A 21,556-nucleotide genomic window follows, 5' to 3' on the forward strand; every position below is an offset into this window, starting at 1 on the left:
GAGCTTGGAAAATCAGGGCATATAGTTCAGAAATGACCCTCCAGTCTCCCCCTGCGCCATTCCTATCCCCAGCCTCCAACTTGCCTCATCATAATCTATCTTGCCAGCTTCTGTTTTAATATTTTTTCTGCTCATGTTTAAATTTTTCCTTCAAAGTACAGAAACCAAAGCCCCAAATTTATGAAGCATATAATTTTTGTGTTAATTCTCCCCACTTTCATAAACAAATATGTTCTTATTCCATCTAACTCAAAAATGGAAAATAAGTAACACATGAGGCTCCCTAGTCTCTGATTATTACACATATTATGTGTCTCTAAAGAGGGTAAGAAAGACATTGTTCGCTTGAGAATGATGGCTGGCTTTTTGTAGTATGAGGACCATGGCAACGTCCTGCATCCTCACCTAGGCCTCACCCCTACTCCCAACATGTTTCATTAATTCCTGCTTGGGAACTTTTACTCTATCTAAAGCATATGCTATTATTTGACTTACCACTTCTACCACACTCTATGATGCTTGACGGTAAGCGCTTGTCTTATTCATCTTGAAATATTAAGCATTTAGGGTGCTCAATAAATGATAGGTGGGCAGATGTTGGGTGTGACCAATGAATGATTTTGAAAGAAGTTCACGACCAGATGACCAGGCTGATCAGGCTGTTTCTAAGGATGCTGAGCAGGGAGGATGTGGCAGGGGCAGGCAGAGGTGAGTTGAGCTGAGCATACTTCGATAGGGCTGGCAATTCTAGGGGTGGGGGTCCTTAAAGAATATCGGGAGGCTTGGTATAGATTATACTCCAAAAGAGCCTTAAACCTGAAGGCGTGGTACAAACACTGGTCTGACTAGCCACAGGGTGTGGAGAACCCACTCTGTATGATCCTCAGCTCTTTCTGCAGAAAGGATAGTCCTCTGTATACCTTAATTACCTCAGAGAACAGTTGTCAAGATGAAATGAAATCTCATATCTTGGAAGAATTTTCTAAACTTTGCTAGTATGACATATAGTTATGTTATCTTGTATTGTTCAAAGCAAACACTCTAAAAGGAAATGGAGGTGCTATCAGTGATTATGTCAGGACAATACCCATAAACCAGGACCCTCCTGGGTACACCCAGTTGTATGGACACTCATCTATCTATATTTCTGTCTATGTCTATGTCATCTATCTCTATAATCTATATCCATTTATATCTGTGTCTGCAATTATGTCTGTATATCTATATTAATAGCTATGCCAATATCTATATTCTATATTTATCTATATCTATATCTACAACTATATCTCTATTTATATCCACAACTATATATCCACCTGCATTTACAACTACACCCACACCTAGTATTTATCAAAGCTGTTATGACAACCATCTCAGAGTACCTTACTCTCTGTTTCTCTTCATTTATCTTTCCATCCATCTCTCCTTTTTTATCCATTTCTAACTAGGATGCTCTTTGTCCTGAGACTCTTCCATTACACTGTACTTTCTCTCATCATATCTGTCCTCTCCCATTCTTCATCTGCTCTCTCTCTTAAAAATAAACTAACAGTTTTTTATTTTACATTTGTCATATTTCTGAACCAATATCTGTTGGTTCTCAAAACACTATATTTCGTATTTTCTAAGAATAATAAGACTTGTTCTTTCTTAGTAGGCTATCCGGTATATTTGAAGAAGCAATGGGTTGAGAGTAGCTACATGTCTGTAAATATTGGGAAAGCCATTTGATTAGTGTGAATCACAGTTTTATCATCTGGAAAATGGGATAATTATACTTTTTTTAACCAGGTCATGTGCAGAAAAGTGCTTTAGAGCAGCAAACATAGCTACTTGTTAGAATCACCTGGGAGATTCGGAAACTTTCTATTCCTAGTATCTGGCCCAGAGCCAGTGCTATGGAGTCAATGTTTGTTTTCCCCAAAATTCATATGTTAAAGCCCAAATCCCCAATGTAATGGTAATTGCAAGTGGGGCCTTTTAGAGATGATTATTAGGTCATGAGGTTGAAGCCCTCATGATGGGATGAGTGCCCTTATAAGCATACACATAGATTCTTTCTCTCTTTTCTATATGAAGATGTAGCAAAAAGCAGTTGTCTCTAAGCCAAGAAGAGAGTCCATATCAAGAACTCGACCATGCTGGCACCCTGGTCTTGGATTCCCAGCCTCCAGAGCCATGAGAAACCAATTGCTGTTTGAGCCACCCCATAGGGTATTCTGTTACAAAGTCCACTCAGAGGAAGCTGCCCAGGACCCAGAAGCTTGTACTGCACCTCAGGCTCTTGGGAGGTGCAGCCAAGGTTGAGAACTACCAGTCTCAGACTATACAATATTATACAAATATACATTAACACATGCAGATGGCATTCAATTTTTTAAACCCTGTGGATTAGTAACTCTATATAGGAAACAGGTTATTCAGTCCTACTTTAAATAACTGGGGATGGGAGGGGGAAGATGAAATTTGAATATGTTTTGAACAATCTTGGCCCATGTTCTGAAAGACTCAAGATAGAATTCTCTCACTATTTTCCTCTATGAGGCTCTAACTTTAAGCATGTGAAAACTCGTTCCTCCTAAAGCTTTGTCCATTACTTGGAAATAGTTGTACTTCTATCAAAAATGACTGTCTGATGTGGGTTAAATCCCAAGACAATATAAAAAAAAGAAGACATCTCATCTCTTTCAAAGAGAATATGTGAAAGAAAGAAAAATGAAATGCAAAGGTGCTAATTACTAACCATGGATTCATTTTCAAGTTGCTTGTTTAACTTCTAACCCTAATGAGTAGAGATGTACTCCGTACTGCAAACCTGAATTTCCCCAGAAATTCAAGTAATTAAGCACATCACTTTATAATGGGCGTTACTCAGCAGGTAAGAAGAAAATCAGAATGATTCTCATTATTTATAAAACTCATTAGTGACAAGGAATGTGTAAATACTTTCCAAAGAACTACTGTTCCTGACATCTTAAAACAGTGCCTTTGAGGACTGTAGAAACTAACTTTTCAAGTAAAAAAACACCCCACATATTATGAAAAGTGACATTGGTAATTTGGTTTTAAAACTTGCCATTTAGGAATCAATGTAGATTTTTCTATTAAATTGCTGATATGCTCTTACACATTTCAACAGCTGGTAGGAGGCCTTTGCAAATGTTAAAATGACATCAGGGCTAGCCCAAATTCCTAGGGATTGATCAAATAGCCTGGAATGTACCGGAACCCAGATCTAACCAGGGAAAAAGAAAAATCTATTGTAATTGCAGAAGTCTGAGATGTACCTTTATAAATTCATAATCTATGATTTTTTAAAGTTTCACATTTTTTGGCAGAAAATATTACTGTTTTGAGTTAAAGCATCTAGGCCGCCTCAACAGAATGAATTACATGAATTTATAATCATTTTGCACAGTGGGTGGCATGCTATAATATAAAAGCACCTTTCCAGCAGTATGAGGGACTTGGGCAAATTGAATGAAATTAACTATTCAGGAGTTAGAGGGTATGTAAAACTATTGGCCTTTCTTCTACACTTTGAGTTTTCTGGGAGATTCTCCAACCTCCGCCAATTCTACTATAGTTTCTCCAGGACTATGTTCTCATGAAAGCTGGTAAGAGCCAGAGGGCCACTCCTATAGGCCCCTGGAGTGGGTCATGTCCCAGGGCCACTTGAACTTCACAGGATGGACCCAGGAGGCAAGCCTCTCAGCCACCAACAGTGCTCTGAAGAGAGGTTCTGTCCACTCCACAGAGATTCTAGGATGGAAGGGATCCGAGCTGCAGAGACTGGGAAACTGGCCACAGCACCCATGTGACTTATTCCCCTAGCTACTTTCCAACAATCCCAACATGGAGGTGCTGGGATAGCCAAAAGACCAAATCCCTGATCTTGGCAGAAATTTTATTTTTTGTAAAAATGATCCCCCATCTCATGGTAAGCTTATGCTTGCTGTTCAGTCCATAATCAATGCAGCCTGTGGTGTGAAAGATTTTTCTCCCTTGGTCTCCAACCTCCTCTCAATTGTATTAGACTAAGGCAAATTGTGCTTACTGATTTCAAATCTATGTCACACACACTGATGGAAAATGATTGGACTTTGAGTGATGGGCATATAAGGCAATCAACAAGTCAAATGCTATAGAAATGTTTACTTGAAACCTGTATATTCTTACTGATCAATGTCACCCCATTAAATTTAATTTTCTAAATAAAATTAAACAAGACAAAACCAAACCCTAAATCTATGTCACTAATTTTTCATAATTCAGAATTTCACTTAGATTGGAAAAAGATAGTGGGGCAGATCCTTGTGGCTTTGAGCTGTGTTATATAAGTATTCTCCTCATACAACTGCACATCACCAGAGCACTGCAGCCACTGTGGGAACAACTGGTGGGTCCTCGGAATGGTAAATGCAGAATTACCATATGTGTCAGCCATTCCACTCCCAACTAGATCCCCAAGAAAGAAGAAAACAGGGACAGAAACGGATACTTATGCACTAATGCTTATAGAAGCACTGTTCACAAGAGCCAAAAGGTGAAAGCAACCCAACTCTCCATTGGCAGGTGAATGGAAAATCAAATGTAGTTATATATACATACTACGGAATATTATTCAGTTTTAAAAAAGAAATGAAATTCTGATATGTGCTATAACATGGATGAACCTTAAGGACATTATGCTGTGAAATAAGGCAGATACATCCTGACCAGCAGTGATACAGTGGATAGAGTGTTGACTAGGGACAATGAGGTGCCAGGTTTGGAACCCATAGGTTGCTGGCTTGAGTGTGGGCTCATCAACAGGATCTTATAGTTGCTGGATTGAGCCTGAAGGTTGCTGGATTGAAGCTCAAGGTTGCTGGCTTGAGCAAGGGGTCAATGGCTTGGCTGCAGCCCCCCCTCCCCGTCAAGGTATGTATGAGAAGCAATCAATAAACGACTAAAGTGCCGCAACTGTAAGTTGATGCTTCTCGTCTCTCTTCCTTTCTGTCTCTCTCTTTCTCTCTCTCTCTCTCACTAAAAGTACATAAATAATTAAATATTAAAAATTATTTAAAAAGTCAGATACAGTAAGACAAATACTATATGATTTCACTTATGTGAAATACCTAGAATAGGTAGATTCATAGAAATAGAAAGTAGAATAGTTTACCAGGGCTGGGGAAAGGGGGGATAGTAAGTTTTTATTTAACGGGTACAGACTTTCTGTTGGGGATGATAAAAATGTTCAGAAAATGGATGGTGGTGATGGTTGCACAACACTGAAATGTACTTAATGCCACTAAATTGTCCAAATAAAAATGGTTTCAAATGGCAATTTTACCTTATATATACTTTACCACAATTAAAACAAAGAACAGCACAAAAATATAGAACTTTAGCCAATATCAGTGTGAGAAATTTATGATATAATCCATAAGGTACATAATCCTTTTAGCAGATTTTTCTAGTTACAGGTGAAGCAGTAACATTTCTGTCTTGACCATTTTTAGAAAGCATTCTAAATGATACTCCTCATGCCAAACTTTTGTGCGACAATGAGTACAACTGGTCTTGGATTTATTAATGAACACTTTTGCTCTGGGCTAGGATTACTATGCTACATTGGGAACTGTCACTCTAGGATGGCACCTGTCCAGGAATGAAGCCACTCCATGTCACAAGATATAGAAAACACCAGAAATCAAGTTGCTTGTATAATGGCCTCCCAATGCCCATGAGTCCCTAATTTAAGTATGTTACCTCTCCTGATAGAGGGTCTAAACAGAGACACCCAAAAAGGCAAAGATTTGACTGTTAGGTCTCAGCTCATCCTACCTGATGAAGCAGTCACGGCCATCCCGGTTCGCCGTCATCTCCCATCCATAGGGCGGAACCTGGTTCAAGCCCCAGGTTCCCGAGGGAGGCGGCCAGCCTGAAGACTTCGTTCTGTGGCTGGAAGAAGAGAAAGAAAGAAAGAAAGGAGAGAAAGAGAGAAAAGAAAGGAAAAAAGAAAGAAAAGCAGCATTACACCAGATTCCTGAATATTTCTTCCAAGACACTCCCGAAGGGGCACAGGACTTGCTCTCCTCAACTATGGGCTGTATCCTTAGCTGATTTAAATGACTATATTGTGTCAGGTACCATGCTCAGTATTGCTTTTATAGTATCTTGCTTGTATTTTCACAGACACCCTATGAAGTAAATGTGCTTATTATATTTTACAGATGAGGAAACAATGAATGGCTCCGAAAGATTAATAAATTTCCTGAGGAGACAAAGCCAATTTTGGAGAAAAGTTTTGCACACTTTCCATTAACTAAGCATTCCTGAGACCAGATATTAGGACAGTTTGGCACATAAATAGATCTCACACCACAATACACATGTGACAATAAATTTCCATTTTTATGCATTTTGGGGTCAAACAACACCAAGCCTCAGTATCTTCTGACCAAAGACAAAAAAGTTGCACTTATATTAACCACATTCCAATCAAGGTGAGTCATAAAACCTTAGACGAATTATTTTTGTCTAAGGTTTAGACCAAACTTAATTTGCCACCAAAATCCTCATATTAACTTTTACAATTTCCAGTTCACACTTTTAATTTGACTCATCAGTAAAATGAAAGAATAGGTTAAAGAGAATTTTCTAGAAGAGTACCTTTCCAAGATGAAGAGAAAATGGGAAGTGACTACAGGTGACAGAGTTGTTATGGGCAGTTCTGCACAGTCACGATCCCTAACCAGAGGTCTACACCCAGTTTCTAGAGCATCGCCAAGTCCTAGTCACCCCAACCTTGCCTGGGACCTGCAGAAATTCCATTATTGTTGCATGAATGCCCAAGGCTCCTTCAGAGCTTAACAGGGAAAGGGACTAAGCAATGTCATTTACTATTGACCAACATTCCTCATCCTTTGGGCCTTATGCTCCAAGGGAAGTTACTCTCTGGATGAGCTGGAAGAGATTCTACTCTGGGCTGTTCCAAACTGCAGACTGATGCCAAAGAGTGTGAGGAAGAGTGGAGAGGACATTTCTAGGGCTTCGCAATTCGCCTCAATAGCGTACCCACCCCGACTCCTGCACCAGGCACAACATTCACAACGTACTCAACTCTGGATGGCAAGGCTCATGCAGCCAACACCCAAGTCAGGGTGAGAATCTTTCTGTGGGGAGGGGAGACTTAATTTCCCAGGGTGCAGGGCAACTCACCCCCACCCAACCCCCCAAACAAGGGCTGCATCTGCCCATGACCTAACACTTCTCCTCAGGAGAAACAAGCCCATTTCCTGTAAGTATTCTGGAAAGGAACTATTTTACATAATTTTAACCACGTCCCTTGCCTTTTCTTTTACTTCCTTTCCATTTTTCCACATCCTTCATAAAATGTGGTGAGCAAGACTTCAAAAATTTATCATCAGTCAGGCAAATTTAGAATGCTACCATAGGGTTCTTTCTTGCCCATTGACTATTTAAAAACAAAGACATGGCAACAGTTTTTGTTCCTTTTCTTCATGCAAAAGTCAGCAGTGGCAATTTCCTGTGATGGTTTCTGTTTAAATGTGCTGCTTGCCAGCAGTGAGAGAACACATGAATTTCCAGCCCAGGGTACCACCCAAACCTTCAATTTCTCTGTGTTCACAGAGAGCGCAACGGGAATGTTTTTCACCACAGAACCAAAAGAAACGAGCCCTTAGAGGTCTGAACACAGTCTATCCTGTTATTACAAGGGTTTTCAAAGGCATTAGTACTGTAAGAGGTGATGCAAAGGATAAATGAAAGGAGGCCTCTGTAGAGAAAGCTACAGTTTATTTCGGATTGCTAAATTATGTACTGAATCAGAGTGCTAATTGTTCGCAAAGGGGGCTAACTTATTACAAGCAAATACAGCACGGTCTTTTTCTGCTTGTCTCTCTTCCTTTCTTCCATTCTCCCCCCCCCCTGCCCCCCGAAGTCTAAATCACTCAAAGAAAGACACAGGCTTCCTAATATAATTGACATGTAAGATACAGAACTATAATAGTAAGCTGGAGGAAGCCTGATTATGAACTGCAATCTGTCCTGTACTGTATGTTCAGGAAGTAATAATATACACAGTCCAGAAAGTTGTTTCTAATATATCCTTTTGTCATAAAACATCAAGTGAAACACGACTACTGGAAAAATCCATGAACACCAAGTTAATTCAGGTCAAGGGACTTCAGCTGCATTAAAACAAATCATTGAATAATTAAACTCAGACATGACTATATATCGGTTACCAGAAAATACATGGATCAGAAAGGTATTAGCAGCACTTAGCAAAGGAAAAGTGTGAGTAGAAAAAAGGTAACAGTCTTTGTACATAACAGTCTGGAGAAGAACCAAGGATGCAGTCATAACCGCGGAGGCATTTGGCTGCTGCTCAGGCACAGTGATCTCTGGAGGTCCCCCCAGCAATAGCAGCCTTGGAAGCTGGCACTTCACTCTCTGCTGGGAAGATGCTCCTGGAACCTCCTATTCCGGATCCCACCCCTGTGGCTATACTGAACTCCCCACCACTCCCAAATGCCCCCATCCATTACTGCCAAAGGACACATTGTTTTCTACCTAGGCACAAAGAGGTGGCCCCTTGTAGAGCAGCAGCAGGGCCAGTGCACATGACGTTAGAGCCTCTATGATCTGATTAGAGGGGAGTAGCCGGGTGTGGCAGTCAAGAGCACAGCTGCTGGAGCAGCAAGTGTGGTCTCAGGACCAGCAGCAGTGGTGGCAGTGGCGGTGGCAGCAGCAGCAGCAGCAGCACTGAGGACTGTTATCAATGCAAATTATTGGGCACCACCCAAGACCTACTGAACCCCAAACTCCGAGCTGATGGGGCTAACCCAGTAGTCTGTGTCACCGAGCCTCCAGGCCATGCTGGTGCCCACTCAAGTCTGAGAACCACAGAGTTGGGATCAGACTCTCTTCAGTCTAGGTTCTGCCACCTGTGTTCCCTAAACTTGGGCAAGCTGTTTAACCTCTGACCCCCTCAGTCCCAGTTACTCCTGAATAAGAGGATGGTAACGGGACCACATCTTTTGGAAAATATTAAATGAGTTTTTAAAAGTGCTTAATATGATGCCTGGCTCACAGTAAGCATGTGCTCTATAGTCTCTGCTAAATAAATCCCTGCCTACCCCTCAAGAGGATATAGGACTTGGGTATCGATGTGAGCACAAACGGCTTTATCTGTTCTCGAAATAGAAAAAGGGTGGATGGATCAGTCATCTATTTTTTCCTAGTCTGGCAAGAGAAGGGCAAGAATGGGTTGAAGCCAGTCCCAGTTACATCCTCCTGTAAGGTCAGAAGTTGAAGAGTTCAAGCTGTTCTCAAAGGAGAAGGAAATATTACCTAGTTTTTCCTAGGAGACAGTAATCCCAGCTGTGAGTGCGACCCTTGGTACAGAGGGTCAGTTTCCACTTGTCTCCGGCCAGACCTCGAGATTCCTTGCAAGTCCAATGTTCTGTGACTTCAACCTGAGATCGTGGCTGTGTGAGCCACTTTCAAACACTTAGCTCAGCCTTAAAAATAGTGACCTACATTGGCAGGGCTATTTCAGTCCATCCAGAAACTCCCTAGTACTCACTGGACTGGTTTGCAAGTTTGTGGTTCACCCATCTATTCTTTGCAACAGGCTGAAACTGTCCTGGACAAAACTATCTTCATACTTTACATGAAGTAAGAGCAGCTGTGAGAGGTACAAGCAAAGTTGTGGAGCTATTTGTGTTGGGACCACTGGTGGATGTGACCCATGGTCTCTTCCCGTGGGCACACCTCTCAGCTCAGCAACAAATCCTGATGGCACATCTTACTTAGGAACAGGCAGGCTCTTAGAAACCACCTGCAGGCTGCTATGGTAATCTGAGTTTCCTAGGAAACACACCTCAATATCAAAAAGAAGATGTTGTAGGGGAGAAGGAAGATGAGGTCCAGTTCCAAAGTCTCGAGTCAGATTCAAATTCTGCCACTTACTGGCTTTGTGATGCTGGACTCTAAACTCTTCGTAGCTTATTTTCATCATCTCTAAAGTAGCATTAATCTCACTCAATGATTCTCACCTGGGGAGTGAGTTTTGACACTGTCTGGAGACATCGTTGGCTGTCACAACTGGGAAACGGCTTCTTCTGACATCTAGTGGGTGGAGATAAGGGATGTTGTTCAACATCCTACAGTGCACACGACAGCCCCCAGAACACAGAATGATCCAGCCAAAGTAACAATAGTGCCCCTGCTTAGCTCATAAAGTAATAAATGTATAGTTCTTAGCATAGTACTTCACATATAATTGCTGCTCAAATACACTTATAAAAAAAAAACAAGTCTTGTCAGTATTTCCACTTGAAGACTAAGTATGATAAATAGATTACATCTTTACATCAGAGAGGATAACTTCAAATTCCAGGTTGGTCACTAAATAGCTGCATGGTTTGAGCAAATTCCTTGGCCTTTCTGGGTCTTAGCTTTTGTGTTAAACGGAAGTTATGTCTGGTTCACAGTGACATTCTGCACAGGAGTGAGACATAGAAAGCCCTGTAATATAGTGCTGGACTCATTTAGAACAGTCCTATTGGATGCTACGCTCTGTCACAAGGGGTTCTAATAGTAATGAAAATAACTTTTATATTTGACCTGACAGCTTAAACAGCACTTGTACCTACAGGACTTCTTGGGTATCTACCAGCCTGCCTCAGCCTGCAACTGAATGCCTGGTAAAGCATTCATAAATGTATTTTAAAGATGAAGTCACTGAGGCTCAAGGTCCAGTGGAGACACCAGATTTCCTTCACTTGAGGGAAATAGACCCAACAATCTAGTTGGAAGGGAGATTGTACATTGTGGTGAGTACTGTGTTTCACGTAGATAGTACTGGTGTGAAAATGGGGAGTGATAATGGGAGAGCCCACCCAAACTCACCTTATGCAAAGCCCCTGCTGGCATTATAGAACTGATTACAAGAGTGAGCAGGACAAAAGCCTGAGGCTTCTACTCAAAATCCCATATTACTTATACTGTACAATAGTTAAGACTGACTTCAATATATGGGCTTCCTTGAATACATGGTAGTATTTATGACCAGGAGCCAGAATTAAGCTGTATCCTAGGAAATTGGTATTGAGAAGATAATTATTATGTCCAATTCAGATAAGTCACATCTATTCAGTTATTCATTTCTGACATAGAGTGACACCACACCAATCCAACAAAATAGGCATGACCCTGATTTTGATCATCCTTATTTCATTTGGACTCACAACAATTGTTTTCAGAATAACCCAAGGTTATATAGTATCAGGTGGTGTTACAAAATGTAAACTATTTTCTCATTTTGCTCTAAATGGTGGTTGGGCTATAGTGCCCACAAAGTAACAAGTCCTAACATCACACAATCTGCAAGCAGATGACATTCAGGGTTGCCATGCAATGTGATTAAGGCAAAACAAGCAGACAGGGAGAAGAGGGTTCGCAATGAATTTGAAAAGCTCCACTTTTGTTGGCAGCCTTGTTCTTTTGTGATCAACTTGGTGTGCCCTATTAAGGTTGAGGGGGTCCTTTTCTACAGTTTCTTGTCCTCGTGAGTAACTGACTAACCAATCTAGTCTTTGAGTTCTAGTTAATGATGCTGTTGATAAGCAGACCTGGTCTGAATTAGGTCGCATTCTCCCCATTCTCAGAACATTACTCTCTTCATCCAATCGGGCTTGAGTACCGGAGACACAGGGTGTCAGTCTCAGACAGGAGGTCAGAGTTTTCTATCCTATGGTCCCTCGTTAGCTTCTAGTGCAGGTGCATGTGAAGAAAGTTACACTGATAACATGAAGATAACATCAAAGCCACACAGACAGAAGTAAGAATCATCCTCCCAACTATTTTTAAGATTTCACTTCTGTTATGACAAGGAGGACAGCAAAGGGGAGAAAGCAGGCACTAGGAAACTACTCTAAATATTAATGCCAAGCCTCTGAAAAGCAGAAATTCAAAAAGACATTCATTACCAAATCATTTTAGTCAAGCTGAAATGTATTATTAATCAAGAGTTTAACCATGGAAAAAGACATTTGGATGTATATTTTAATAACCAAATGCAAACATTTTTACAATTATTTCCATCTGCTTCACTGCATAGTTTAGCAGCCCACACAATACAACTGATTGTGTGATTGATTATACATCCATGAGTTTCAATACAAACTTCTCATCAGGCTGCTGAATTACTTGCTTTCTAATTGGGTATCTGGGAGAATGAAGTTCAGGCATACGGGTTCTCTTTTCAAAAATTTGGACATACAAACTTTAGCCTGACTTTGTAAATGATCCTGTGCCAGACTCAAGACATCCTGACAGTCTGAGGATATACATCTAGAGTCCCCAAACATTTCACAAAGGAGTGGCCATTAGTCAGACGCAGCTCTGCCTTTAATTAGACATTTGATTTTTGTAAAGTGCATTTGCATCTGTTAGCACACTGAATTCTCCAACTCTGTGGATCCGGAAGGACAATTATAATTAGCCCTGTATTGTACAGGAGGAAACAGATGCAGACTGGTCAGGTTGGCCAAAGATGCCCAAAGAGGCGTTCCAGAGCTAAATGTGGGAACAGTCAACCCATCAATAATCGAGATGCTTTCACTAGAACGCTATCGTCTGTGCACACGATGCCAAGTGACATGTCAAGCTGGCGCATACCCTGTGAGGGCCAGGACCAGGTCTTCTCCATCTTTCTCTCCCTCTTCCTCAGACTAGTGTCCAGTATTCAATGAAGCTCAATGTGAATTGAACTCAATAAAGAGCCCAAGGTACATGATGGTACTGGCTCAAAATCTAGGCATTAAAATGGTAGCTCCCTGCCTTCAATGCTAAGAGTGTGTGGGGGAGGAGGCAGGTACTATGGATTTCATAACTGCTATTAGGTAGGCACCGTTCTAGGTACTTCCACTGGTTCTTCCATTTTAAATCTCACCACAGCTTAACCAGAGGGGCTGCTTGCCACCATGACTGCTCAGACAACGAATACCAGTCAGCCATAAAAGGAACAAAACTGGACACAGAAAGAGGGGGCACAATATGATATACTTCTAGAAACTATCTGTGTACACAGGCAAAAGGAAACAGTCTGGAGGGATGGATTCACAGTGGCTGCCTCTGGGCTGTGACACCAGCTGGGGTTTTGTTTATCTGCTTTTGTCTTAATTTCTATAATGAGTTTGTATTGGTTTTGTAATTAAAATTTTATTTTAATCAAAAGAAGCCATGAAAGGGCTATGAGTCCACGTAGATTTTGGTCAGTTCCCCGGAGATACTGTAAGGCAGTGCTGAACACTGGAAAACAGTGTCCACACAGCTAGAGGGCAATGTGTACCTAGTGCTCTTCTCAGAGTGCCTCTCCCCCAGGCCCCATGGATGGTCAGGTGGTGGTTTCTAGCCACATGGCAAATGTGTGCACCCTTTGACCTCAGGATCCGTCAGCAGGGGATGAATTAAGTAAGCTATGGCACGAGAACACAGTGGAATACTATGCAGCTATAAAAAATAAGAATGTCTTTGTGCATAGGTTTTGAAAGATCTTGAAGTGAATGAAATTAAAAAAGAAAAAGAATAAAGGCAAGATGCAGAAGGATGTACTGCCTGCTTCCATTTGTATAAAATCAAGGGAGGAATGAAGCATGCCCACATAAAGCCAAACCATGGCTGAACCTTGGTTCTAGCTCTTACATCTGAACCTTAGTAGCTTCCTTCCCCTCACCAAACCAGCAGCTTTATCTCCTAGAAGCCAAGGGTAACACTAAGCACCATGGTAGATTGTAATAAGGACTGCATAAATTAAGTGTCCCCAAATAGCTGCAGCTGACATCCCTTGCACATATTTACACATATAGCAAATACTGATCAAGTACCTAGTATGTGCCACATGCTGTTCCAGGAACCTGAAATATGTCAGTGAACAAAATGGGCAATGAAAGCCAGATGCATCAACACAGAAGATCAACACCCCAATCACCTGGCCCAGATCTTTTCTAGTTGGGCATTGCACTAATTTCATATACGAATATTCTGCAACTTTAAACCAATTCTCCTATTATTCCTTGAACACACATGTTCTCCAAATTCATATTTCTGTATTTGTGTTCATATTATCCCCTTTGGCTAAGACACTCTTCTACTTTGACTCCCAATTCCTCTCTGTAAGTGTTCAAAATTGGTCCATCCTGCAAAACTTGTATCAAATGCACCCTACTCTGGCTTTCAAATGGTTACCTTTTTTCCCTGTACATATGGGAAGCTATTTATCTGCACCATGGAGGGAGCATCTATCTTCTATATTGTCAATATAATTACCACGTGAATCCATGTCTTCCTAAATCATAAGCTCCTGAGAGTTCATACCTTTTAAAAAATTCCACATGCTGCACTTCGCTGATGCTCAATAAACATTGATTTACTAATGGATTCGTTGCAACTTGAACTCTTCTTATTAGTCCTGCCACCTTGAATTGAAATGATTGCTTTTTGTCTGTGATATCCTTTAGCCAATTACTATTTCCACAGAGACAGGGGCAGTCTCCTTTATCTTTATATCCCTGGAGTTCACAGTACTTGGCAATGGCAGGTGGGAAGACATATAAGTGGTCCTATTGCACTTGCTTTACTAAGTACACAAAATTGTACAGAAATAGGAATATTACCAATTGCTTTTGGATGGGAGACCTAAATACATGGAAGCAATAGCATAACTCTTCATATTACCTTCTGCTGTTGAATGGTTGGTGAATCTATGTCTCTGCACAATCAGAATGTATAGATGTGGCACTCATGGGACTCCTTTGAGTTCACCAATGGCCAGTAAGCCTGTACCCTGCATAATCAGATCCCAAACTGCAACCACTTTTTACATCAACACTGAATACAGGATCTGGCACATAGAAACTGTTTTATGATAGCATTTGTTTGAAAAAACAAATGAATGAATGTCAAATGTGGAGCATCCTCCAAAAGGAGCCACGTGACAATGACCAGGTGTATCCATGATTTCAGAAGATGGATGCTATAGCCCATAAGGTGACTTGGCTGTCAACATGAACTTGCTGCCTTAGCATTCCTGGTGCTTCTTGTTTTTCAAAAGACTAGATTGCAATTCAGAGGCCTCAAACTGAAATCAAGGGTTCAAATCTAAACCTTACTGACACTAAATTTAGCCTTGATCAGTTTCCTTGGTACAAAGTCCTTTTCATCTTCCAGGTCAAGGTTCACTTAGCTGGATATGGCTCTCCATTGATGGCCAGTTCAGCTTTCTGACCAAGATTGTTAATTTCCTTGACCCCCTCATTTCAAGAAATTTCAGTCATACAAAAAAGTTGAAAGGTATGTACAACTACCATCCTTGTACTGTTCACCTAGAGCAGTAGTTCTCAACAAGGAGATTTTGCCCCCCGGTGGACATTTGACAATGTCTAGAGACATTTTTGGTAGTTACAACTGGGGGTGGTAGAGTGCTACTGGCATCTAGTGGGTAGAGGTCAGAGATGCTGCTACAGATATACAGCAGCCCCACCACAAAGAGTAATTTGGCTCAAATGTCAATGGGGTGGAGGTTGAAAAACAATGACGCCTGACCTGTGGTGGTGCAGTGCATAGAACCTGAAACACTGAGGTCACCGGTTCAAAACCCCGGGCTTGCCTGGTCAAGGTACATACTAGAAGCAATCAGTGAGCAACTAAAGTGAAACAACTACGAGTTGATGCTTCCTAATCCCCCTACTCCTCTCTCTTTAAAGTCAATAAAATCTTAAAAAAAGAGAGAAGAAAAGAAAAACAATGACCTAGGTTTATCAATTGTTAATATTTTGCAACATTTGTTTTGTCTCCTCTCCATTCTCTCCTTTATCCTCTCCCTCTCGCTGTTTCTGTGCATAAAATGTTTACTTGAACCATTCCGTAGTAAGTAACAGATATCAGAACACTTCAGACTCAAATTTTGCAGCATCTATCTCTTCATAAAGAGGACATTCTCCTTTAAAACTACAATACCATATCACACTCAAATTTTATATCAGTACAATATTATCTAATATATAGCCCATATTCAAATTTCTCTATTATCCTAATAATGTTCTTTTATAGGTTTTCTTTTGTTTGGTTCAGTATCCAATCAAGATTTATATCTTACACTTAGTTATTCTGTCTCTTTATTCAATCATGTTTTAAGGATGCGCTGTTATCAATTTAAGACTCGAGAAAAGGTGATGCAAACTTTTTCTTTAAAACTCAGAAACACTGTGCAGCAGTGTAAATCACACCATAGAGTCTACTCAGATATGACTTCCAGTGTTCACAGGACTTGGCAATGGTAGTTGTGCAACAGATACTGTTTGTTAACTGACCTGACACACAAGTTGTTAAACTTTTTATACAAGGACTATGATGATTGTGGGTAGTTGGGCCATGGCAGAAAAGGGCCCCAAAGACTACTGGGATATTTTGAAGAGCAGAGTTAAAAATGAACATAAATTAATAATGTATTAGCCACCAGAAAACAGAACAAACAGTGGCTTAAATTTATGATGAGGAACCAGGCCAGTCAGGACTAAGAGGCCCCTATGTTCTGGTGCTGAGGGCAAGGCAGCAGACAGACCAGTGAGAGTGGCAGCATACACAACAGAACAAGGGTTTCAACACCAAGAACATTGTACCCCAGTGAGAAAGCCCACCACAGGTGGGTTGATGAGCCAGGAGCCCAGAGTACAGTCAGACTAGACCATTCACATTTGCTGGTACACTTCAGACCTGTATCTATCCCTTTTGTCCTTCCTCTTCCCAGAAAGGATCTGAAGTGGCAAATGAATCTCTCAAAAAGACAGTAAAGAGTTTGGTTTAGCTGATTACTGGGAAGAAGATTGGCCAATCTGGACTGAGAGAAGAATCAGAGTGAACACACAAGGCACTGCATAAGCCTCGCCTCTACACAAAGGGGCCTTTCCGGTGATGAACAAGCATCCATTGGGCATTGACTTCTTTTCACAAAGTTCTGTGGTCAGCCTGTGTATGATCTAGAGACCCTATAATATACAGTTCCTACTCTTGGTGATAATGTAGTCTGAGAGCTATTTCTCTTCTGCAGGCACCTAGTGACTTCAGAGCACTCCATTCATTCAGTCAGTCATTCAAAACATCATTCTCTTGAGGATTTTCATGCCAGTCATTACATGGGACTAATGCTTTCACAAGCAGATGGGGTGCCTGCCCTCAGGGAATCGACAGTACTGTTGAAGAAGGTAAGCAGCATGGCTTGCCCTATCGGAAACACTGTCCTGGCTCTGGGTGATCCCAGAACCCTGAACTCTCACTGAAATTCCTCAGGTGGAGTACATGCTGGGAAACGTGGGCATCAGGAGACAGGGAACCCTTTACTCCTCTCAATTACCCCACACAGAAGACAGCCTCACCCCGAGTCACCATTAAATGTGCTTTCCTACCTGCTATGGGGCCCAGTCTTCTGCTCTTAGCTGTAACATGGAACTTGAATATACTCTTAGGACCCACCAAATGCATCGTGTCATTGAACTTGACAGTGATTACAGGATTAATGAAACCCAGAATTGGCTGAATCTGCCAAATAGCCTAATCTAATTTTCAAAAGCATTGTTAAAACACTTTTGCAAACACTCATCATTTTGAGAGGCAGCATTCAAGTTCACATTTGCCTTATATTTTGATGACTCATAACATAATATTGCTACTGAACAAGCTTAGCCAAATCCAATTGGCTTCCCATTGAACATCTTTTATGAACTACATATGAAAAATTCAAACATTTTTTGAGCTAGCCAATTATTGAGAAAATTATATTTTTATAATTTTGGGGGGACATGTACATACACTTTGATAATTTCTGAATTTTTACCATAAAAAAGTATTTGCTGAACTGCACTGTAGTTACTTTAATCATAGTCTTACTTAAAGACTTGTAGAATCATATGTTTAAAAAGAATATGTAAGATCTATTTCTCATTGCATTAAGTTGTTTTACTTCTGAGTAAGATAATCAAATATTACTTAAAAATTATCCTCAATTAGACACCAGCAGGAATAAAAGGGAAGAGATTGTTAAAAAGAAAAAAGTGGAGAGAGTAAGAGAGGAACTGATATGATGAGGCACGTACCTTTTGTGAACTAAAAGTGAAAAAAAGATATAGACAAAAGAACACCAGCCCAGATGGCAGAAGACTAAGCCATTTTATAGCAGAGATCAGCAAACTTTTTCTGTAAAAAGCCAGATAATAAGTATTTTCAGCTTTGAGGGTCATAGGGCCACTGCTGCTCCTCCTCAACTCCACTGTTGGATTTCAAGTGGCCACTGATGATAGGTAAACTAAAGGGTGTGGCTGTGTTCCAATTAAACTTAATTTCCAAAAGAAAAAAAATCTATATTTGGTCATCTGGCCATAGTTTGCTGACCCCTGATATATAGTTGCACCTTGATCAAGTTATTATTATTTCTGCCTCTCAATTCTTTTATTCATAGAATAAAGGTGATGGACTACATGATATCTGAGGTCCTTTCAAGCTCCAAAATGTCACTTTCATCAACTAAAGAAATCTCTTCTTCGAAAGTCATATTCTTTAACAGATTGGAAGAGACCTAGATACACAAATTCCATGAAGTTGTTTTCCCATTGAGATGACAGTTCACCACTCAAGGAAAGCGAACAGGATTCCTATTTTCTGCAGCATTTGACCCCAAAACAGAACATTATAGGTCAGTCCATCACATACCTGAATATTTATGGGGAATTTTAAACCTCTGACCCATTGATCTCGTCTTAAAAATGGGCCACTATAGCCTGACCTGTGGTGGCGTAGTAAAGCGTCAACCTGGAAACACTGAGGTTGCCCGTTCAAAACCCTGGCTTGCCTGGTCAAGGCACATATGGGAGCTGATGCTTCCTGCTCCTCCCCTTTCTCTCTCTCTCTCTCTTTCTCTCTCTCTCTCCCCCCCTAAAATGAATGAATAAATAAATAAAAATTAAAAAAAATGGGCCACTATCTGGATGAATGGGGTTTTACATATGCAATTTGTAGGCAGTCTAAACCTAAAATAAAAAAAAAACCCTCTAGGACTGCCTTCCAAAATTCAAATACAAATTCTTTTAGCTTGTAGACAAAGAATTTAATGTTATAAGATTATTTTAATATCAAGATAGATGATGCTGAATAGCATCTACCATTTTTTTAGCCTTATTCACAATTTTGAAACTGTCAAAGACCATTAATTTTAAAAGCTAACATATTTCTATTTTCAATTAAAAACATAGCAGAGTTTGGTTTGCTCTTTAAGTGTCTGTTGGAGACTTCTTTCTTTACTGCTGAATTATAATCCCAAAGAACAGGTGTTTATAGCATACCTGCTGACATCCTTAACAAGGTAGGACAGAATCATCACTCATTTAGGTACAGCTAAGCACTGGCACACCAAAATGTGTTGCCTAGCTTCCCTAGAGTTGGACTGCATTTGTTCTATTTTCAGTGGGTGATTTATAATATAAACAAAACACATTGAACTAGTATATTTTATTTTTATCAAATTCTAGGAAGATTTCTTGTGGCTTTTCATTTAGAGTCATTTAATATGGAGATTTATTACTTTGGTCATGCAGTTACATGACTAGAGCCTGTCCCCATCATAACCCCAAATTGGTTGTGCAGTTCCATAGTTTCTCTTCATTTTCCTAAAGTATTAATACAGAAGTAAAACTGTGTTCATGATGCTAAATACAGAAAGTAAAATTATTTTTAATACTCCCTGCCCATATACCAAATGGAATACATTATTTCACTAGATTTCTCAATATCAGCACATCTAAAAGGGCATCCAAGATGTGTAAGAGTAGAGAGCACAACAAGCCTCACAGAAGACATAAACATGTATATTCGAAAATAGATATCTATCATTCAGGGCCTTTCTACCACTTTTTTATTGATTGATTGATTGGTCTTTAAATAACTGAAGAATATGAGGAGAAAACACAATCTAAGGATAATGTGGGAACTTTCTGGTTGTAATGGGAATGAATATACAGGTGTTTCTAGCCCAGTTTTGCCCTTCTCCTATTTATGTTTGTCTTGTTTATTCAACAACCCTTTTATTATGTACTATTTTATGGGTTGAACTGTGATAGATAAAAAAAGATGACAGGTCCCTGACCTCAAAGAATGAACAATCTGATAAAAAAAAATGGAGAGGGGAGGAGGCTACGCTGAGCTGAGCTGACAACCTGAGCAGGGGGTCCCTTGTTCCATATGGAGGAAGAGAATTGTGGTTTATCTCTTTAGAAATCTCTAAGAGCTTCAATCCTCCTCAAATTCTGCCAGTGGAAAAGAAAGCCCACATTACTGGATGATTTTCCTAGTTTCCCATTCTGCCCTCACATTTCCATTACAATCCAGAACAATCATATTTCTCATAAAAGTATAATAAAAACGATAGTAAAATAGTGCCATTAGCAACAACATTAGGGTTGTTTTGCTTTTGTCCATTTTCTCCCAGCTTCAATCTAGAGTTCATTCATATTTTTCATTCTATTTGCTCCTCAGATACGTAGGTTATCACTGAACACACAAAGATCCAGAAATTCGTTGTTGTACTAGGTCCAGTAATGACCACAACTAAGCTCTCCTGCCTTTTTATGTCCAAATACAACCATTTTCTAAATAGGGACAAAACCTATCATATATTTCCCCAAGATCTGTCATGGAGAAGAAACGAGGTAAAAACACTGGAAAGAGAATAATCTCTCAATATTTCTACAGTGTGCAATAATTATTTCCACAGCGAAGACGACATTTATTTACAAAGTGTGTCGACTTACAAATTGTGGGAAAGATTTTTATTGGAACCATGTATGACAAGCTAAGGTTTTATTAGATAAGTTCTAAAAAATCAACTCCTCTAACTGATAATAATAGAATATAAGACCACCGTGCATATTTCCCAAAAAGAGATTTTTATCAACTAGATGATACATTTATTAGAAAGTGCTGAAAAGCCTTTTAAAATAAAAAGTGCCTCTTGCAGCAAAGCATCTCCAATTTTCATACACTTTTTGCATAAGAATTAGCTGAGTATCCACAAAAAAAAAAAAAGAAAAAAAAAAAGAATTAGCTGAGTATCTAGTTAAAATTCAGGTATTCAGGTCTAGGGAGGGTGTGGCTGCATTTCTAATGGCTCCCAGGTAGTGTTGATGCTGCTGGTCCAAGCAGCAGGATGGGAGCAGCAAACTTTAATAAGTTTCTGAAACAGGAAGAAAACTATTGCTGTTAGAGGTTTCAACTTCTGGCTCCCAGACAGGTGTCCATGAGGCCATTGAGATCAGCCTGACAAGGATTTGCCAAGATGGAAGTCAGCACACTAACTCCTTACCTGACACTGACCTTGAGAGATCCAGGTCAAGGCAAAAGAGTATATGAGAACTGGTTTGAACAAGAAAAAGAAAACCACAAAAAGTACATCTCCCGAACAATAGTGGCACTTCACATTCTCAGTCATCTCGGA

The 21,556-nt window shown here is 40.2% G+C and overlaps 1 protein-coding gene across 2 annotated transcripts in view; it reads right to left on the reverse strand.

The window, feature by feature from the left end:
- The window catches only part of FRMPD4 (FERM and PDZ domain containing 4), a 525,749-nt gene that overhangs the window by 195,974 nt on the left and 308,219 nt on the right, over nt 1-21,556 (reverse strand). For both annotated transcript variants that reach the window (XM_066249893.1, XM_066249895.1), the window contains exon 2: nt 5,830-5,946. In XM_066249893.1, coding sequence (XP_066105990.1) covers nt 5,830-5,946 — 117 coding nt within the window. The remainder of the gene's footprint in view (nt 1-5,829; nt 5,947-21,556) is intronic.

This window comes from Saccopteryx bilineata, chromosome X (assembly GCF_036850765.1).
Source record: "Saccopteryx bilineata isolate mSacBil1 chromosome X, mSacBil1_pri_phased_curated, whole genome shotgun sequence".
Taxonomy (NCBI): domain Eukaryota; kingdom Metazoa; phylum Chordata; class Mammalia; order Chiroptera; family Emballonuridae; genus Saccopteryx; species Saccopteryx bilineata.